Here is a 19,433-nt window from a genome sequence, read left to right on the forward strand (position 1 = left end):
GCACCTTACCTTTCTGGCAGATAATAATTTTTCTGTGTAGTTGATGGCAACGGTCATTAAGGTGATCGGCCTGCCAATATCTCAGAAAAACCTTACTGTTGCCCATCTAAACCAGTGAGAAAGAAATTGAAGGTTAGTTGCAACGATACGTCTAATTCTGATAACTTTTGGAACAGCCTTCATGTTAAAATGGAGATTGTTTAAAGGTGGGGTGCACGATTTTTGAAAAACGCTTTGGAGTCGGGCTGAATACTAAAACACACTTGTAACCAATACAGGGTGGCCTTAGTTAACTTTAAATTCAAAGACCTTTCAAGGACTTTTCAGGTCAAATACTAAATGAGGGGACACATTTCAAGTGAGAGCAAGGTTAACTTTTAAGATACATTGTTACAGTTCCCTTTCGAGGGAACTCGTGCTGTGTCACTGCGGTGACACTTTGGGGACACTTCCAAGGGTAAGTGCGTCTGAATGTGTATATCAAATTCAACCAATGGTGAGGCTTAACGACAAAGACAGTGTGACGCTGGAGCCAGGAAGTATATCGCTATCTAAAATATTGCCAAAGACGGCATGGACGCAGGAAGTATAGCAAGGGAGACGCAGCGTCTCGTTCCCTTCTCAGGGAACAACAGTTACATACGTAACCCGAGACGTAACACAACTATGCAAAAAAGCATTTTGGTTTGAATCAACATTCGCATACAGAAAATGTAAGCTTTTAAAGCGAATAGTTTAGCACCTGTGTTCAAAAAGTGGGAATTTCAGGGATTTCAAGGACCCGTGGGAACCCTCCAATCAGCAGTAAGGAGCATGTCTACTAATTGACACCGTTCCCTGGGTTGCGTATGTGTAGGGCGGGTCTATCAAAAGAAGTTCCAGATTCAATTGGGGTAGGGGCGTGTTTGTTTAGGTGATTTCAAATATCAACATTGGCTTTCAGAGATCGTGCACCCCGCCTTGTTTCAATTAAAACAGGTGCAGACATATTAAACGGTGCATCCCTTTATTATGGCTATAAGTTTTTATTTTATGTTACAACGTCTAGAACATTTTATTACACGAAATTTGTCAGTGCAGTCATCAATGTTTTGTTTTCCCAGAAGGTAAAGACAATAAATTTGAACTTGGTTTATGTGCTGAGAGTAAATATTGGCAACTTTAAAGTAAGCACTAGCACATAAAATAGACAGCTATGGACCAAAACACCAATTTTGATTTTACGTTATAAACATGACTTTTCAAAAGGTCTTCCATATCTCACCTGCCATCCCTGAAGTTTACAATGTTGCAGAACGTGCCGACACTTCTCCTTCGCACACACTTTCTTCTTGTCGGTGAGGATGGTGTCCACCAGCTCTCTATATCTGCACCACAAACCCACAGAACAGTCATGTCATGCACATTTTAAACTCCATTCATCCATTTTTGCCGTCTCAATGTGGCACGATGGCCACTGAGATTCCTGTTCTGGAATGAACCACAAAGCTATCCGACGCATAAGATCAGTTCTGGGATTTTCATATGCAATGCCACCAAATTAAAGGCCACATCCACAGAGCAACAAACACTGTGTTTAAGGGTGATGCTTAAGAAAACGCCTGCGGCTTCCATTGGTGGGAAAACCCGATGAGAAATGCAATTTGAGGGTCAAAGGCTTTGCGGAGTCTGTGTGACTTCTCAGCATCTGCTCGGGTGGGTTGGCACGGCAACCATTCACAGGAAAAGGTCAAACTTGGTGAGCTTTGCAGCATTGTTCTGGATCGAAGGGATCAAGCATCTGTGGCATGCGGGTAAGCCGCAGACACGCCCCTCGAACACGTGTTTGTGTGTTTGCGCATTTGGATTATGCATTATGAACATCTGGTGCGAGGGAATGATATTTAAAAGCAATTTTAAAGGAATTCACAAAAGAACGGCCGGCGCATGCATGATGCATACTAATGTGCTCAATAATATGTAAATGCAAGCTGGCCTTGTCTCACAAGGTTTCGTGATATAGTGACGTAATTTTTTTATTCTTTCTTCGTGATATTATCACAAATTTTCACGTTTTTTTCGTGATCGTATAACGAATTCCTGTTTTCGTGTGATTATCACGTATTGGTTACTCAACTGCTTTTTCCTATTTTCAAACCATTGTCACTTCGGTTTAGGGTTAGATTTGGTGCTCGCATTAGAATGTCACTTTATGTATTGGTTTATACTATTTTTTCGGATTTATTTTTTTATATGTCGCCTGGCGTTAGGATTAGGGTTGGGTTTGGGTAGGGATGTAATTTTATGTAAATCTAACCATAAACCGACCTGACAATTGTACAAAACAGTTGAGTAACCAATACGTGATAATCACAAGAAAACAGGAATTTGTTATACGATCACGAAAAATTACGTGACTATATAACGAAATTTCGTGAGACTGGGCTGCCTCTTAACGGGATCGACAGTTCATAACGTTAAATCTATAAGCTGAAACATTCATTCATGATGATCATAGCGTATACAACAACAAAAGCAGAAAGATTTGTGTTGCGGTTGAATGGAAAGGCCAGCTCACATTGACTGACCCTCGAACGACAGATCTGACTACTGATCTGTGTCTAAGTATGAAAGTGAGCACTAGACTCTTCACTAGTTAGTGTGTGGCTTTCTCTGCAGTGGGATGTGAATGAAGTGACAGCATTTCAAATAGTTTGGACTTTTACAAGTGATGTTAGTGGAGGACTTAAACTAGGGAATAGAAGAACAGGAAACGTTTCAAATAAGGAACCTCGACAATAAGTGTATGTCCAATGAAACCGTCTATAAATCTTTTTTTTTATGGTTTTTAATTTTATTCCCTCAAACAAAGATAACCTGTAAGAAAATTTCCTTGCTGCTGGCAACAATCACATCCATTCCCACTCGCAGACCCTGAAGGACTGATACAGATGCATAAGCACATGCTGAACAGATGGATTGGTGGAAACAATAGGGAAAGTCTTATGCTGTGGGGTAGGGGGTGAGGTCCTCCATGGGCTCAGTAAAACACTGGCATAATCCTGAATTAACTCAGCATCTCACTTTCAATGTGATTTACAGCAACCCAGTGATTCTGAACTTCCCCTAACCTCCTTTCTGTATGGTAATGCCTGCTGACCAAGACGTACAGCATCCCACAGGAGTCATAAACCATTAAAGGAGCCAGGGGAAACCCAAGACCTCTTGTATATGAATATGAAAATTATCGATGCCCTCAGAGTTTGCGAGGCCTTTGGGAATTGAGTCATATGAACTCTAAAGGGCCCAACTGCCTGCCGGTTAAGCTCCAAATTGGGGTTATGAAAGGGGAAACAATCAGCAAATGTCCCTTCAACCTCACTATCCCCAGTAAATAGCCACAATAAAACAGTAAAGATGACAACATACCATCATATCTTATTTTAAGTATTAGTGTGGCATTAACAAGCGCTGACGACATTTTGCAGTCGTCAAAGAGACAAATGATGAAGAGTTGTGTTTGTGTATGAGCTTGTGTATTAATGTTGTATAAGTCTTAATGCTATATGTGTAGATTCACAGTAGTAGAGCTGTAGTATCCTTCACATTATAAGTGTTTGTGTGTGCGTAAGAGAGAGAGATATTGATGTGGTCTTATTTCAATTAAGTATGTGCATTATTGTATGGTTTACGGTTCTCATGTGTTACCCAGTAAGCCTCCCAATAGGTGAAAAGAAAACAACTTTTGAATGATGCTGAATGAGAATGTTATGCATAAAGTTTGTCCTCAGGACTTGAGCTAAACCGTGATAAATAAGCGTTTCATATTCATTAGTGCTGGGCCAGAGAGTACCGGAGACCTCAGGCAACACACCACACTTTATAGAGAGATACTGTAATAGAGAGAGAGAGAGAGAGCAACTGACATGATAAGGAAAAATCCAAGACCTTCTCGTTCGCACATCACGCACGTCCACAACTTACATTCATTCAAAAAAGTAATAACTTTCTCCTTACACAAGCTCATGAATGGTTTGTTGGAGGCTATGAATGGGTTCTTTGTGACCGCAAGCTCTTCTCTGCCTGGGGAAGTCAAGGCGTCCTTGGGAGAGACTTGCTCAATGGTGGGTACACATGACTCCCATCATAAGCAAACACAAAGCAGTATTTATCCAAGTGCGTCACTTCTTTATGTATCCACAAGTCAACGAAATAGAAAAACCCGTGCTCAAACAAAGCACGGCACGTGGCGTTGGGTGAAATGCGGCAAATGGGAAATGGTTTGTTTTCTTGGGTCAGTGTAAAATTTGAATTTGAATGCTTGATATGAGTGGTAAAAAAATAACATATTCATGATGCATACTGGCGACATGTAATTAACCATTACTGTAAATATTGTGATGCTGTGATACTCCAGAGTCTTGATTTTTAATCAAGACTTTGAATTTTTATAAACTACATTATAGGTTACATACTAAACTAAATACTAAATAACATAATAAATATATACATTTCAAATATACATATATAACACCTGTCCAATTTCTCAATAATACAATTATCTAATCAACCAATCACATGTCAGTTGCTTCAATACATTTAGGGGTGTGGTCCTGGTCAAGACAATCTCCTAAACTCCAAACTGAATGTCAGAATGGGAAAGAAAGGTGATTTAAGCAATTTTGAGCGTGGCATGGTTGTTGGTGTCAGACGGGCCGGTCTGAGTATTTCACAATCTGCTCAGTTACTGGGATTTTCACGCACAACCATTTTTAGGGTTTACAAAAAATGGTGTGAAAAGGGAAAAACATCCAGTATGCAGCAGTCCTGTGGGCGAAAATGCCTTTTTGATGCTAGAGGTCAGAAGAAAATGGGCAGACTGATTCAAGCTGATAGAAGAGCAACTTTGACTGAAATAACCACTTGTTACAACCGAGGTATGCAGCAAAGCATTTGTGAAGCCACAACACGCACAACCTTGAGGTGGATGGGCTACAACAGCATAAGACCCCTCCGAGTACCACTCATCTCCACTACAAATAGGAAAAAGAGGATACAATTTGCCAGAGCTCACACAAAATTGTTGAAGACTGGAAAAATGTTGCCTAGTCTGATGAGTCTCAATTTCTGTTGAGACATTCAGATGGTAGAGTCAGAATTTGGTGTAAACAGAATGAGAACATGGATCCATCATCCCTTGTTACCACTGTGCAGGCTGCTGGTGATGTAATGGTGTGGGGGATGTTTTCTTGGCACACTTTAGGCCCCTTAGTGCTAATTAGGCATTGTTTAAATGCCACGTCCTACCTGAGCATTGTTTCTGACCATGTCCATCCCTTTATGACCACCATGTACCCATCCTCTGATGGCTACTTCCAGCAGGATAATGCACCATGTCACAAAGCTAAAATCATTTCAAATTGGTTTCTTGAACATGACAATGAGTTCACTGTACTAAAATGGCCCCCACAGTCACAGATCTCAACCCACTAAAGCATATTTGTATATTTTCAGATGCAAAACCCTCTGCAGTGCATCTGACATGTTTTAATGTAAATTAGCACTTTCATCTTAGGTTCTTAGGTTCAGGTTTAAGATTCAGTAGTTTAAACGATTATTAGTCGGTTACTGAAATGTCTTTTCTTCACAAATGTCACTTTAGTCATTTCATTGGTATTAAACAAATTTGACTTTCGCTGCAAAACCCTCTAAGTGCATTAGGACATAGTAAACAGTTGCAAAACCACTGAAACACAAAAACTTGCTTGCCTCATTTCCACACATCAGCATATATGAGCAGTCTGACTGATAAAGCACACGCACACAGTGTTGGTGGAGCGTCACCCATGAAAACTGACCTCTGTATAAGACAACCTCCCACTCTAAAAGCCTAAAATTTCCATCACAATTGTCTGGCCTCTACCGCCCCTCCGCCGGCTCTCACCCTGTCTGGCCCTCTGCAGGCTCATTGTGATTCTAACACACACATCGTACACACTCGAACAAAAACAAACCGTGCACATGGCACCACGTCACCCAGTAAGGCGCTGGCAGGGAAACACAACACATCAAGGGGAGTTCAGTGTCTTTCTGCAGATTATGTTAATAAAGAGAAAGCATGTGTCATAACCTACCCGGTTCTGTCTCAGCAAAACAAATGCCTCTAATGTACAGCTAAACCTTTCTCTGGAGCGCTCAAAAAACATCTCTTGCCTTGCATTAAAGGAGAAATGTGTGTGTTTTAGCACCACTAGCGTAAACAATTGGAATTGCCACACACATTTTATAAATGGTGGAACAATTAAAATGGTAAGAGTATAAAAAGAGGTATTTTATATGTTTATTTTCAGTTTTGTATTGTTTAGGTTTTATCCACATGGTCAAATCTAACTACATTCTCCTTTTTCTGCAATAAGACTGCTGTATATGAACTCTGAGAAAATAACAGATATGGGCTTTAAAATTGAATACTCACTTCAAGTCAAGTCATGCTAAATGTCATTTCTACGTCTACTAAAAAGAGAACCGCTCATAACACTGCTAGCAATGTTAAGCCTATCAGGAGGCTATCTGCTTCAAAACAAAATCCAATATCACAAGAGAATCTGAGCTATTTTATCCCCAGTCTAAACACAGTCAATGTCACAAACCCGTCTGGGCCATTTAATCCAGTGTCAACATGAGCTGCAGTCTAGGAGCTATGAGGGATAAAGGATAAAGTGTCCAGTAGTCCTAGTCTCTCTCTATCTCTCTCTCCCACTCTTGCTCTCTCTTTCTGAAAGATTCATGATGTTTACAACAGAGTAGTGGAAAGTTTTAGTGTCATGTGACCAGCAGTGTCCCGATTCATTATCACACTGGAATGTTAGCGTAATCCTTTTATCCTGTACACCGAGAGAAATAAAGAGAATGATGTGCTCTAATGAAAGCACACTGAATTACGCTACTCAGGAGAACAGCGGGGAGGAGATTAGATAATCAGACACCATAGTAAATCTAAACGAATGAAAACAGATGATGACTGACATAATAGCAGAAACAAGGCAAATACATGAGGTGTGAACGCAGGGTTAAATGGATAACTCACCCCGAAATTAAAACTTTATGATTATTTATGTTTTATGATTATTTCTTTCGCTGTTCTTCAGAACCCAAACACAGATTAAAACGTGTTTCTTGGGATTTTCTGGCTATTGTGGAAGTAGATGGTGACCGAATTGGCACAGTAACCAGAAAGCATTAAACAAATAACTCCACTCGACTTGTATCAAATTGTAAGTGTGACGTCCTAAAGATTAAGTGGCTAATCACACCAAATGCGCTTTAAAGGCTTGGAAATGCAAGGTGCGACCCACTGCCTTTTTAAAAAAAAGAGCAGTGCAACGCGGCTTTTTATATTGCTAGGCAACCACCGAGTCAACTGTCTTGTCAATCAAATATTGAAGCGTGAGCGCTCTTTTGCTGTTAACTGTCATATTAGCAGAAAATTTCAAAAGAGGACGCTTCCTCTGACCTTGTTTGAGGATGAGAAGTGCACAAACACGCAGGAGAGAGTGAGCGAGTGGATTCCGGTTCTTCATAGCAACTGTAAACTTCCCTCACCAAAACATAAGGCCCGCCTCTCAACTCATTCTATTGGACAACAGAAAAAGGCTCCTGCAACTGCCATAACGCCTTTGGTGTGATTGGCCCCATCCTTATCATCTTTCTTGTTGAGGATATCACTGTTGTTTCAGTTGTTTACACATTATTTACAAGTAAACATCCTAAAACTGCCCAAACACCAGTTCAGACACATAGAATGAGCACTGAAAGAGAGCCAAAATTCTAAAATCTGCATTTGTGTTCTGAAAAAATAAGAAAGACATTGGGGGGTTCAAACGACATTAGAGTGAGTAAATAATGACACATTTTTAATTTTTGGGTAAACTATCCCTTAAGGACCAGGGCCCGGTTGCATAAAGCACCTTAAGTGTAATTTTCCTTTAAGTTCACCCCTTAAACTTAAAGGTGTTGCAGAAAAAAAAACGTACGTTTTTTCTGTTGCGTCTTCATGGCAACAATAGTATTTCATAATGGCAAGCCTGGGTCACTGTCGTGAAACACTTAACGATTACCCTTACCTAAGAAAACCGTTTAAGGGATTATACCGTATGCAACACCCGGCGCATGTTTTCAATTGATTCCAATGAAAACTCTGCGATTTTCAAATAAGCAAGCAGCTAGCTGTTTTTTTCCGCGCTGAAAACCGCCGCTCTGTTTTTTTCCGCACTAAGCGCTGAGTGCCGAGAGTTCAAAAATATTCAACTTTGAATGAAAAGCTCCGCTCGTCAATGTCAGTTCTCACACGGCCGTCCAAATACAGTGGAGGAGGGGCGGGACATTACCACAGCAACCAACTGGCTCACAGCTGAAGTATCACAGCTACCAAAGCGCTCGGCTCAAGCTCGCCCTCAAGGCGTTTTCAGCCGCGTTTATAAGTTTTGGTGTGTCCAGCCTCTTAGGTAAGGGGAATTTACCCCTTAAGGGCGCACTCACATTATCCAAACCAAACCATGCCCCAGCGCGATTGTCACCCCTCCATTCTCCCCCATGGTGCACGCACTCACACTGTACTTTTCATCGATCCGAGTCCGGGCGCGCTTTCGTCATTAAGATGCGTTTGTTTTGAAAAAAGCAGGAAGTAAAGCTCTCTCTTAACACTGGAACCCATCGTAATGATAAGTCTGTGTTTTTTTTTCTGAGTCGTTTGGTGCGCGATTACAGACAGCCCTCTAACATGTCATCATATTGCTTAGTTGATCTGTCACGTGTGCAGCTCGGACATTCACGTAACCCCGCTGCGCACATCAAAGGGTTTTTACGGAGGCAGATGAAGGTGAGTGGTCGCGCAACTGACGTCTTCACCTTTTGAATCGCGCTCACACCACAGCCTTCCACGCCTGAGCCCAAGTGAACCGCGCTCCGGCCCACCTCTGCAACCTGGCCGCGGTGCGATTAACCAATCCGAGAACAGAGCGATCACACTAGTCAAACAAACCAGGCTTTGGGGGTCAAACGCGCACGAGCGCGGTTTGGTTTGGATAGTGTGAGTGCGCCCTAAGTTTCATACATAAGAGAAAAACTTAAGGTGCTTTTTGCAACTGGGCCCAGATTTACTAACCAGGGCAAATTAGCGTGAGAGCGCTTTTCCAAAAAAGTGCAGATGGGAGTGGAAATATCTGCGGGTTATTTACTAAAAAAAGCGCAAATTAAATAACACAGGCGCAATCAACTAAGAGCAGTGCAAATTAGTTGGGTAACAAATAAGCAGAGCTGATCTTGAGTTCAGCACCACAGACATCTCAGTGGAAAATTTGGGGTGTGTAATCCCAGCTAACAAAGCCATAGTACACTGAAAAGAACTGGAGGCCAAAAAATGAAGGTTTACAAGAAGTTTTAAAACGTCTGGTATTGTGTGACTTCTAGTGACTCCTATTTTGTTTACTTTAGCAAATAAAAAATAACATGGCTTTGCAAACAGTGTTTTGAATAGTATGTTGCTTTGGCATTCCTAAAAAACTGTAACATATACCATGTGTTCTCTAATATCTTTGATGCCTTTTTTAAGCAGTAATTGCAGCCATTTTAATCGCAAAGTAATTTAAGTAATTTCGGCATTAAATAAAAACACAAATATCAGTAATATCACACGCGCAAACATTAGTAAATCGCGTTACGTGAATCATTTAATATTCTCCTCCCAAAAAATGTTGTGCCTGAAAGGGAAACTCCTAGAAATGCATATGCAATAAGATCAGTCACAAAAAAATAGACCACACCTTTTCAGCACTAGTTATCCACTGCAAGTCTTTAATAAATCCCGACAGTATTTATTTAACGCCAAAATGATTTGCTCTGGCGCAAGCTATTAGTACAACTTATAATGATTTAAGTGATAACATCTACTTGCCATAGCAAAAAAATCACTTGAAACAAATTAATTAGAAAAAAGCGTCATTTGTAAATAGCTTTTATATCCATTTATTTAAGTTATTGTTTGGGCATTTTCCGTGTTTAATTGACAGTTAGTAATGTACAGGGAGGACAGGAAAGTAAAGGTTGGAGAGAGCGGATATAGTGCATCTACACTATTTAAGCATAAAAATAACTAAACTTAGTAAGAAGTCTATTATCTACAATACATACAGTAGAAAATAACTGCATGGGGATGTTACCAATACATTCTTACTGGTTTTTGTCAGGCTGTATGGTTTCATAAAGAACCTTTAACATTCACAGAACCTTTCAGTTGCATAAAAGCTTTTTAGCTGAAAAAAGCAATGTTTCCTTTAAGAACCTTTGGCTAAAAGGTGCTTTGAGGAACTAAAAATGTATTTTATGGCATTTTGTTTGAAAGTGCAAGGCCTGATTGCTGTATGCTAATATAAAATAACTCTTGGATCTAACCTAAATTTAAAGTAAACTTTTTAAAGCAAAAATGCATAAACTACAGGCAGCATAACGCTAAGGGAAAATAAGAGAGAAATAAAGTTGAACTGGGTTGAAGAGGATATAAAAAATACAATGACAGAGAAAAAGTGTCAGATATAGATTGAGCACTTTATGATCCTCTCCAGCACAGTGTGAAATAAGCAGGAACACTGAGCTGAGGACTTGTTCTGCTTTGGGAGTGTCAATGTGACATGAAGAAGAGGCGTCGTGTTCCCGATGAAGATGAAGCCAAAGTCACGCTGAACCTCTCTCTCTCTGACAGAAGGAACAGCCTGCTCCCCTTACATTCTCCCTTACGCTTTTATCTCCCACTTTCACATTCTGAAAAGCGCGGGCAAGATTTCTAGAAATTACATCCTGCCCCTTTTTTCAATCCAATTTCCAATCTTTCCCGCCGCACTGTCTCCTTGATGCGCTATCCCATTTCTCTTTGTTCCAGTCAAGAAGAGTTGCGCTGAGATCAGGGTGACCCATCCGAGAACACTTCATACTTTTTAAAACTACCCTATTATAATCCCATCACTAAAAATGGGCTCACAAAAATACAGCTTTCATCGAGGCCCATAACCGTTAATCAGGGTGTGAGAGCAATGTCACACCCGAGACACACACACCGTATACAGTTTTGCATCACTTGGGCTGAACTCAAAGCCCATCATGAGCTCATAGTGCAGACATCTAGAGTCAGGCCGACATATATCAGCATCTGAGACCAAGTGCACTTACTATATATTTCCCCTGGAAAGACACTTTACCTCGTTTGACCCGACCGCTTAAATGGATTGGAACGTTGAAACACAGCGGGGCTGCTTAGCAGAAATAAACATAATATACGACTCCACAGATGGCTTGAAATCATTCTGTGTTATTTTACAGCATTTACACTGTACTCATGGGTAAGTTACTTAGGACTGACAGTATATGAAGACAGAGAGTTAGTAAAGTCAGGGCTTATGTTGCATCATGATGCTATGAATCTGTAGCTGTATTCGCGTAGCAAAACACTGACAACACAAAGTCATGGGTTCAATCCCAGGGAAAACATCATCTAATAATAAAAGCATCTGCCAAATGCATAAAAATAAATGTAATCTATTAGTTCAGATGGGAATAGTGTGCTGGAAGGTTTTAAAGGAGATGGGTACAGACACATACCCACGTTTTTACAGACAAGGCTTAAGGCTAGTTCTAGACTAAAACACATGTTTAAGCTTTCTCAACTGAAACAGATGCTTAAATGTCTTAATTTAACTAAGGCCTAGTCCTGGTTTAGCTAAGCCTTAAAACTGGGTTATAATTAATTTAAATATAATCTACATAGGATTTGTGCCTTTATATAGAGGGTGATTTGTACTCCAGTTTTGAAATGTGCCATATAATCTTGTGAAAGTTTGATAGAGGATCTTACCTGCTGAGAAAGCCTGTGAAAGACAGTCGGACCGGGTATCCATAGCGGATCATGCGAACCATCTCCAGAACCCCCACATACTGGAGCTGAGAGGATACGTGGAAGCTGTCAAAGACGTCAGGCTTTCCGACGCTGTTGGGCCTCACGCACTGAACAAAATGTGGCGTACATGCTTGTAGTTTACTGGTGATCTCAGACAGAGAGTTCTGGAACGAGAAACAGGCAGAAAAGACAGGTGAGCTGTGTGGTTGTTTTTGATTTTTGTGCCATCGAACTGTTGTATATACAGTTTCAGAAGTAATAACATAAACAAATGCTTTCTCGGAAACAAACGTAACTTCTGGTAATCCCCGCAAAGAATCAATAACGACAGTCCTTTTAAGTTTTAGCGGCATCTAGTGGTGAGGTTGCAAATTGCTCAGTCCATTGCTCTTCTGAAACGCATAATAGAAGCTACGGTAGCCACCATACTTTCTGTGTATGTATTAGGGATGGGCACAAGTACTCAATTGCTCGAGTACTCGAACAGGGCATCGACGACCAATCACGAAAACGATGATCTTGTAGCTTTATTTATTTATTTTTGGTTGCATTAGGAGGTCTTGTTAGCGTTACAAGCGCTTGTGGTAGTAAAGACTGGGTGCATGTTAGACGTTGTGTTGAGCTGTGCCTATGACATCAGTACCATGCATGATTCAAAAACAAACATTTCCTACCCGCAGCCGCGCTGTATAACGCTGTGCAGCCGAACACACCTCACATCACTGAGGCACTATGATTTAAAAGAATGCCGTGATTTTCGGATTCACTTCGGTAAGACGAAAATACAGTCAGGTGCAAAATGTACAGCGCCATCACAAGTTCAATGGAGCCAGAGAGCCATACGATCATTACATCTTGACTGTGAACAGGTGAGAGGACAACACGACACAGCTAATTGCTAAAATTATATCAAAGACTTAAAGCTGCTTAATGTTTTGAAGCTTGTGCTTTGACTGGATGTGTTTTAAAGCACACTGTTATGGTGCACATCAACAACAGGAGTTTAACTTTCTGTCCAGCACATAACTTAGTTTAAGTCTTGCATTTTGTGGAGATAGATGCACGTTGAATAATACGGTTATTTTGTATCAAGGCTTAATATTATGTAGAGCGCGTCATATAGAAAGCGCTTCTGTTTGTGTTTATTAACCCTTTAGTTTCACTTCATCACGCAGCTTTTCCTGTCAGAGGTTTCTGTTAAAAACATTTAATTAATTAATAATCTATTATGTGTTTATTTTTCTGTCATAGTTTCTTCAAAATGAAAATATTTGTATAAAATATAAAACTTATTTGAGTGTTTTAATACAAATATTTTCATTTTCACCATGACTTGTACCCTTCCCAGTGGCGTAGCGTCTGGGCATGCAGGGTATGCACGTGCAAATGGGCCCGGGCTAATAGGGGGCCCGGCCCTGGGCACGCCCCAGCTTTTAATTACATTTTTTTTCAATAAAATTTTTATTTGTGGCCGCAATAAATATATTTTTGTATGCATATAATGTGTAGTGATTTCCTATTTCTCCAAAATGTCTAGTTTCTCCGTCATTTCTTGTTTGCGTTTATTTATTTTTTTGCACTCCGCGGCTGCCGTAGACTACTACGCCATAATTTTTTTACATGACGCATCGCCGCACCAAAAAAAAAAAAAAACGAAAACACAGTGTGAGAGGTTACTATAGCGGCTATCTACATGAACATTAAGGATAGACAAATATAAACATAAAAGTGGGGCCTTAAAGAGAAAAAAGAAGGCAGAGAAGTCTGTCACGAGTCAAAAACTACCCAAAACATTTAGTTTTTCTTTATTTAAATCTACCATTTAAAGTAAAAAAGTAAATTAAAAATATTTGACTACCTTAATAAAAGTATATGTTCCTAACAGACCTGCGCGCCACAGTTAACAGTGCCAACAGGCAAGGTTGGGGGGGGGGCTTTGGCTTAAGGGGGCCCGTAAATTTTTTTTTCATATGGGCCCGGGACTCACTTGCTACGCCACTGACCCTGCCCCTTTGATTGCCCCGCCCCCAATCTATCAAGAACTCGTTTTTCAGACATATGGATTAATCGAAATGAAAAAAAAATCACATAGATGTACATTCCTAGTATGTATATCTATAAAGTGTGCTTTACCCCCCTGCTCTATAGGTGGCAGTGAGAGGCTGGTTTGTCAACCACCACTAAACACCACAATAAGAAGATCGCAGTCATGTTTGGCAGAGGCTCTGCAGTAAATAATGTTATTTAATATTAATAATGTTAATAATGTCCAAATTCTTGCAAAAAACAATAGATTGGCTTCGCAAGATCACCAGGAGTCATGAGAATTACTTTTGTATTGGATATACGTATCTGCTTTTTCAACTCTCAAAGTGGTGGATCCGTTGAATTGCATTATATGAATCAGAGCACTGGGGTTTCTGCTAAATATCTTTCTTATTGTTCTACTGAAGAAAAAATGTCACCAACACATTGGATGGCCCAAGGGTAGAGCAAATAAACAGCAACTTCTATTTTTGGGGGAACTATCCCTTTAACTCTTTCCTGGCCGAAATACGGATTGCCGGAAAAACTCGTCATTGGCAGGGAAGCGTTTTCTCTTATGGCGGGGAAAGAGTTAATGATTTTTTATGAGTCGGCTATTCCTTCAAATGTGGTAATTAACTCTTTAAAAGGCTGACAGTTGAGAGCATTAGGCCAAAAAAATCCTTTTAACGCAGATTTTCATATGGATTTGCTTTTGAGACACAGACATAAAAAGTCTGACAGTGTACTGATGATGTCATAGCACAGAAAGAGCTCACGGGCCTGAGTCAGCACCGCCGCCAATGTGCATATCATCGTCACATGACATTTCTCCTGACGCCAGCCAATAAAAAAAGAGACGGGGAGACGCGATGACGGGCAGTAACAGACACAAGCAGCTATTCAGAGGACTAATCTAAAAAAGCTGCCAATTACAACCTTTCCATCTTTCCGTGAGGGCAAACACTAATGAAAAACACATTAGGAGTCCATGTTATTTATTATTGTTGAGGATTTCTCTTTTCCTCTGCCGCTCTCTTCTGGGATCTATTCAGGCGTGGATAAATAATGTTTGTGTTTGTGCGTACGTTGGGCATTGAATGTCCTTTATTATGTAATCAGCTTCATGCCCAGCACAGAGGGGAGAGATTAGAGAGGAACACTGTGTGCCTTTTCCATAAACTCTTGCAGTACTCTTTCCATCTTCTCGAGCAAACACAGAAACAGGGTCTGAAATTAGGTCGTGATGGTACACATACAGTACGCCACATATGTGCAGCTGCATGCCTTTGCGATAAGAAAGAGGTCAAAATGACAGCAGCGTCTGTGTGCGAATGTGATGCTGTTTTATGAGGTGGGTGTGCTGCAATGAGCTCTTCACTTTGGTAGACTGGAAGCCGGTTTGTGGAGAGAGGCTTATGTTGACATATGCAGGGATTGCAAATGAGAACAAGTTCTTCTAACCAATTTCATTAAAAGATAAAAAAGAAACTTGAATTAAATACACTAAATGCATTTTTATGTTTTAAATCCCTCAAAAGTACAAGCTGAACACTGTGCCGAAATAGTTTGGACCTCAGCAAAATACTCTTTCAGGCGAGTTAAACTTTTTTTAAGTTTAATCAACTTTAAAAGTACAATTAATTTTAACTTTTTTGTCTAGTGAAGAGTTGCTATAAATTATAAAACTAAAGTTGAATTAACTTTATTTAAACTTTTTTATAGTTTATAGCAACTCCTTGCTAGTCAAGAAAGTTGACATTACTAATTGATTCAACTTAAAAATTTAAGTCTAGAACTTTAAATTTAATTGAATTGACGTTAGCAGCTAAAATATTAAAATAACTCTTATAATACATTTTTCACAAACTATTCCTTCACAAGATTTTCATGGCAGGTCTATAATGGTTGGTCGCTGGGCAACTTTTAGCGCTGTTAATCTCCAGGTATTTATTGAAAATCCATAACTGATGCAAATAGGACAATGACAGCATCTTTTGGGTTGCATTGGGTCAGGATTTAGTGCAGGGGTTGTTCTCATATGACTCTATACTCACCCTGAGCTGAACTGCCACAGTAACCGGTCCACAACGCTCCAGCTTCTGCAGGAAGGACATCGCTCCCTTTTTCTTCAAGAGCTGCAAAGAGCCATCAAAAGACACTGATTCAAGCATTTTCTTACTTTTGTCTTATTTACTATGACTCCAAATAGGTTTCAGATTGTTTTTGAAGGGTGTGTACAGTAAGTCAATACCTTAGTGCCTAAGTGCCCTAAAAACAACACTTTCAGATCATTTTCATAAATCCATTATTCAAAACCACAGATATTATATAAACCTGCACCAGAAAAGAGCATATTTCTCCGTTATTACTGTAAATGGCAACAGCTATTAACATAGCATTGGTCAATAACGCACAAATTTCATTGCACAGATAGCAAAACGTCACTAAGGTCAGCAATTCAACTTGCTGAAGTGAAAAAGTGGAGAATGCAAAGGATGATATGTGCTGTACACGTGTCTATCCGTATCCACATCTTTTAAAGATGCCGTTGGCATGGCAACTGATTTTACAAGAGCTATGAATGAATCACACAACACACACAGAAGTGAACTTGATGAAATGATTCAGACGTGCCTGTGCGATTTCTCATCAATGGGTCATAACACAAAACTGAACCCTATTACTGGTTATCTTCATATGTTCTCTAATTCAGCTCTGAATCATGTAATTTGAGGAAATTGAGTTGAGATGGTTTAATGGATCCAGGTCACTAGTTAATTTTCTGTCTTTTGTGTTAAAGACATCTCAGGGGCTGGCAAGTTACAGAGATCAGAGTTCAGCTATAGTATCATTAACACTGAATGGAGGCTGTTCTGGAAACTGGAGTCACTCTGGATTACAGTGACAGATCATAGCATTTTAATTCTTCACTTTCTATCTGATTCTAGGATTGCATCTCTCTCACAAGTACTCATATACAGTACATACACTGGATAAACATGGGAAACTCAAGCTTAAAGCAGCAATTTATTGGGATGCATAATTTTAGTCGATTTCTAACCTTTTCGGTGTATGATCAGAGCATTTAGAGCTGGTTATTGGCTGAATGATGATATGCATTATAGTCTATCCTCTTACAATTCAATTTAGAAGAACCAAAAGGTTCAGTAAATCAACGACTAAAAGTGTCTTGATTTTATAACAAACACATTTGCAGTAAGTAGATGGTTCATTTAGTAACTTATTTTCCTATTTATTGCGGAGTAGAAGATCTTACCATACAAAAAAGTATTGTGATGGTATGAGAGTTTAATAATGGTACTAAATAATCATCACATGTACATACCATGCACTGTAAAAAAATTTGTCAAATCGACATATATTTTTATGTTACTTTAATTTAAAAAAATTAAGTTAAACAATTTCAACTTGTTTTTTTAAGTCATGTCAACTTATTGCAGGTCAAAACTTGCAAAACCAAGTTGTTTTAACTTCACGCTGCATTTTTTACAGTGTGGCATTTACTGGATACTCCATGGTACTTCAAAGAATACCACGGTACTAAGTAATTTTTTTAACTGTATTTTCGAGCCACTTGATGTTTGGTGACCGCATTTACTGTTATAATTTGTTTGAAGGCGGTTTTACATTTGGTGCGATTGCCTGGTCCGAACCTGAGTTCGATTGCTCCCCCCTCCCCATGCCCCCCATGGACTGTGTTCACATATTATTTTTGCATCCGAACCGCGGTACGCTTGCATCATCAAGCTGCAGCCGGCGCGTGCTCATGTTGCTTGGCAACCGTTGTAAACGAGAAGACGACAAGCGTGATTGACGAACTGCAAGCAGAGAGATGATTTCTGAAAAATTTACGTCGGCGGACAGCCCGTTGTCATCTAAACGACTTTAGTATATTTGCGGCAGACAGACGCAAGTGCGTTTCTGTATTATTTCTTTGAAAACAAAACCAAAGGTTTAAAAAAATAAGAACAAAAGTCAAGCAAGCATTCTATGCATTTTGTTGTCAAGGTAAGTGCACGCACACACACACACACACACACACGTCTGTTATCTTAGTGGGGACATTCCACATAATACGTAATTAACAGCGGTTCACTTCCACGATTTGGTACGATTGCGCTCACATTAGCAGCGAACCGTTCTGGAGTTCACATGAACCGGACCCCAGACCACTCTTTTTAAGTGGACTCGAGTACGTTTCGCGGGTGCGCACCCGAGTTCAGAAGACAGCGTTCACATCATCCAAAGGTACCGTACTCTGACGTCAATCGAACCCGGGTGCGCACCAAAAGTGCTAATGTAAAAAACGCCCTGATTGTCAATATTAAAATGTTGAAAATGACACTAACTGAAGAAAAGCATTACTTTTCAGCTGTTCTTGTGCAAAAAGGGCAGACGCAGATGACAGGGGTCAACAGTTTGGCAAATTTGGTGCGAAAGAAAATGGTTATATTTCACAGTAAACTGCTGGCTTAAATCAAATTATCTTTGGGATGCCCCGATTCCCAGAAAAAAATGGCATTTTATATGCAATGACCACAACGACAATTTTACTCATTTTCAGTACACAATAAAAAGACAGTGGCAAAAAAAAAAACAAGCAAAAAACTGGTACTTTTCTACCCCAGTTTCTCATCAAAGGTCTAACCGAATCAACCAAACCACTTTTCTGTTTCTTCTCTTCAAACCGCAGCAAATCTCATAATATGACTTCATATTACTGTCTCAGCCACTCTATGGGAATCAAACTAGCGCTTATGTAAGCGGGGAACTGTGGGCCTGGTCCTCATGATGTGGCTAACCAGGGGTGCCAGCGGCTCATGTTCTATGTGGCTTACATAAGAGCCTGTTAGACGCCACACACACACACATGCGCACACACAATCCCTGACCTGGATATAGACACAAGTGATGGAAAGGAGAAATGAAAAATAAGACAAAGACAGAGACAGAGACAGGCGCTGCAGGGGGAAATAAGCTTTGGTTAAAGATGACTGATAAAGATACAGAATTAAAGGGGATCTAAAAAAGCCTGTTGAGATTAGGTCATTGTTAAAAAACTTAATCCTAAATAAAACATTTTGCTTAAAGAAAAAATATTTAAACAATACGACACAAACAGTTATCCTCAATTCTATTTACTGCACTGCAAAACATCTTATTCTCATTACTGTAATGAAATGACTCATGGTTTACTGCAGTTTGCTGTCATAGATTAAATATGTTCTGGATTTTCTTGAGTAACACTTGTGAACTGGCACTAAATAACCGTATTCATCACCTAGCTGGTTACATAAGGTTTTAGGTTTTATTATTACATTTATTTTGATGTTTGATGCTTACAGTTGACATTTGTTTTAATGTTGTTAAATGCATGAGCTTTTTTTATCTAATGCAACAAAAATATCATATTCGATATAACATTAAGCTATCATTGCAGTATTTGTTGTACCGCCTGTAA

General features: G+C 39.7%; 1 protein-coding gene across 9 annotated transcripts in view; it reads right to left on the bottom strand.

The window, feature by feature from the left end:
* Window positions 1-19,433, bottom strand: part of myo16 (myosin XVI) — a 269,807-nt gene that overhangs the window by 41,518 nt on the left and 208,856 nt on the right. For all 9 annotated transcript variants that reach the window (XM_055214652.2, XM_055214651.2, XM_055214654.2 and 6 more), the window contains exons 26-29: window positions 16,006-16,086; window positions 11,882-12,087; window positions 1,265-1,367; window positions 10-106 (exon numbers count right to left, since the gene is read on the bottom strand). In XM_055214652.2, coding sequence (XP_055070627.2) covers window positions 10-106; window positions 1,265-1,367; window positions 11,882-12,087; window positions 16,006-16,086 — 487 coding nt within the window. The remainder of the gene's footprint in view (window positions 1-9; window positions 107-1,264; window positions 1,368-11,881; window positions 12,088-16,005; window positions 16,087-19,433) is intronic.

Source organism: Misgurnus anguillicaudatus, chromosome 17 (assembly GCF_027580225.2).
Source record: "Misgurnus anguillicaudatus chromosome 17, ASM2758022v2, whole genome shotgun sequence".
Lineage (NCBI taxonomy): Eukaryota > Metazoa > Chordata > Actinopteri > Cypriniformes > Cobitidae > Misgurnus > Misgurnus anguillicaudatus.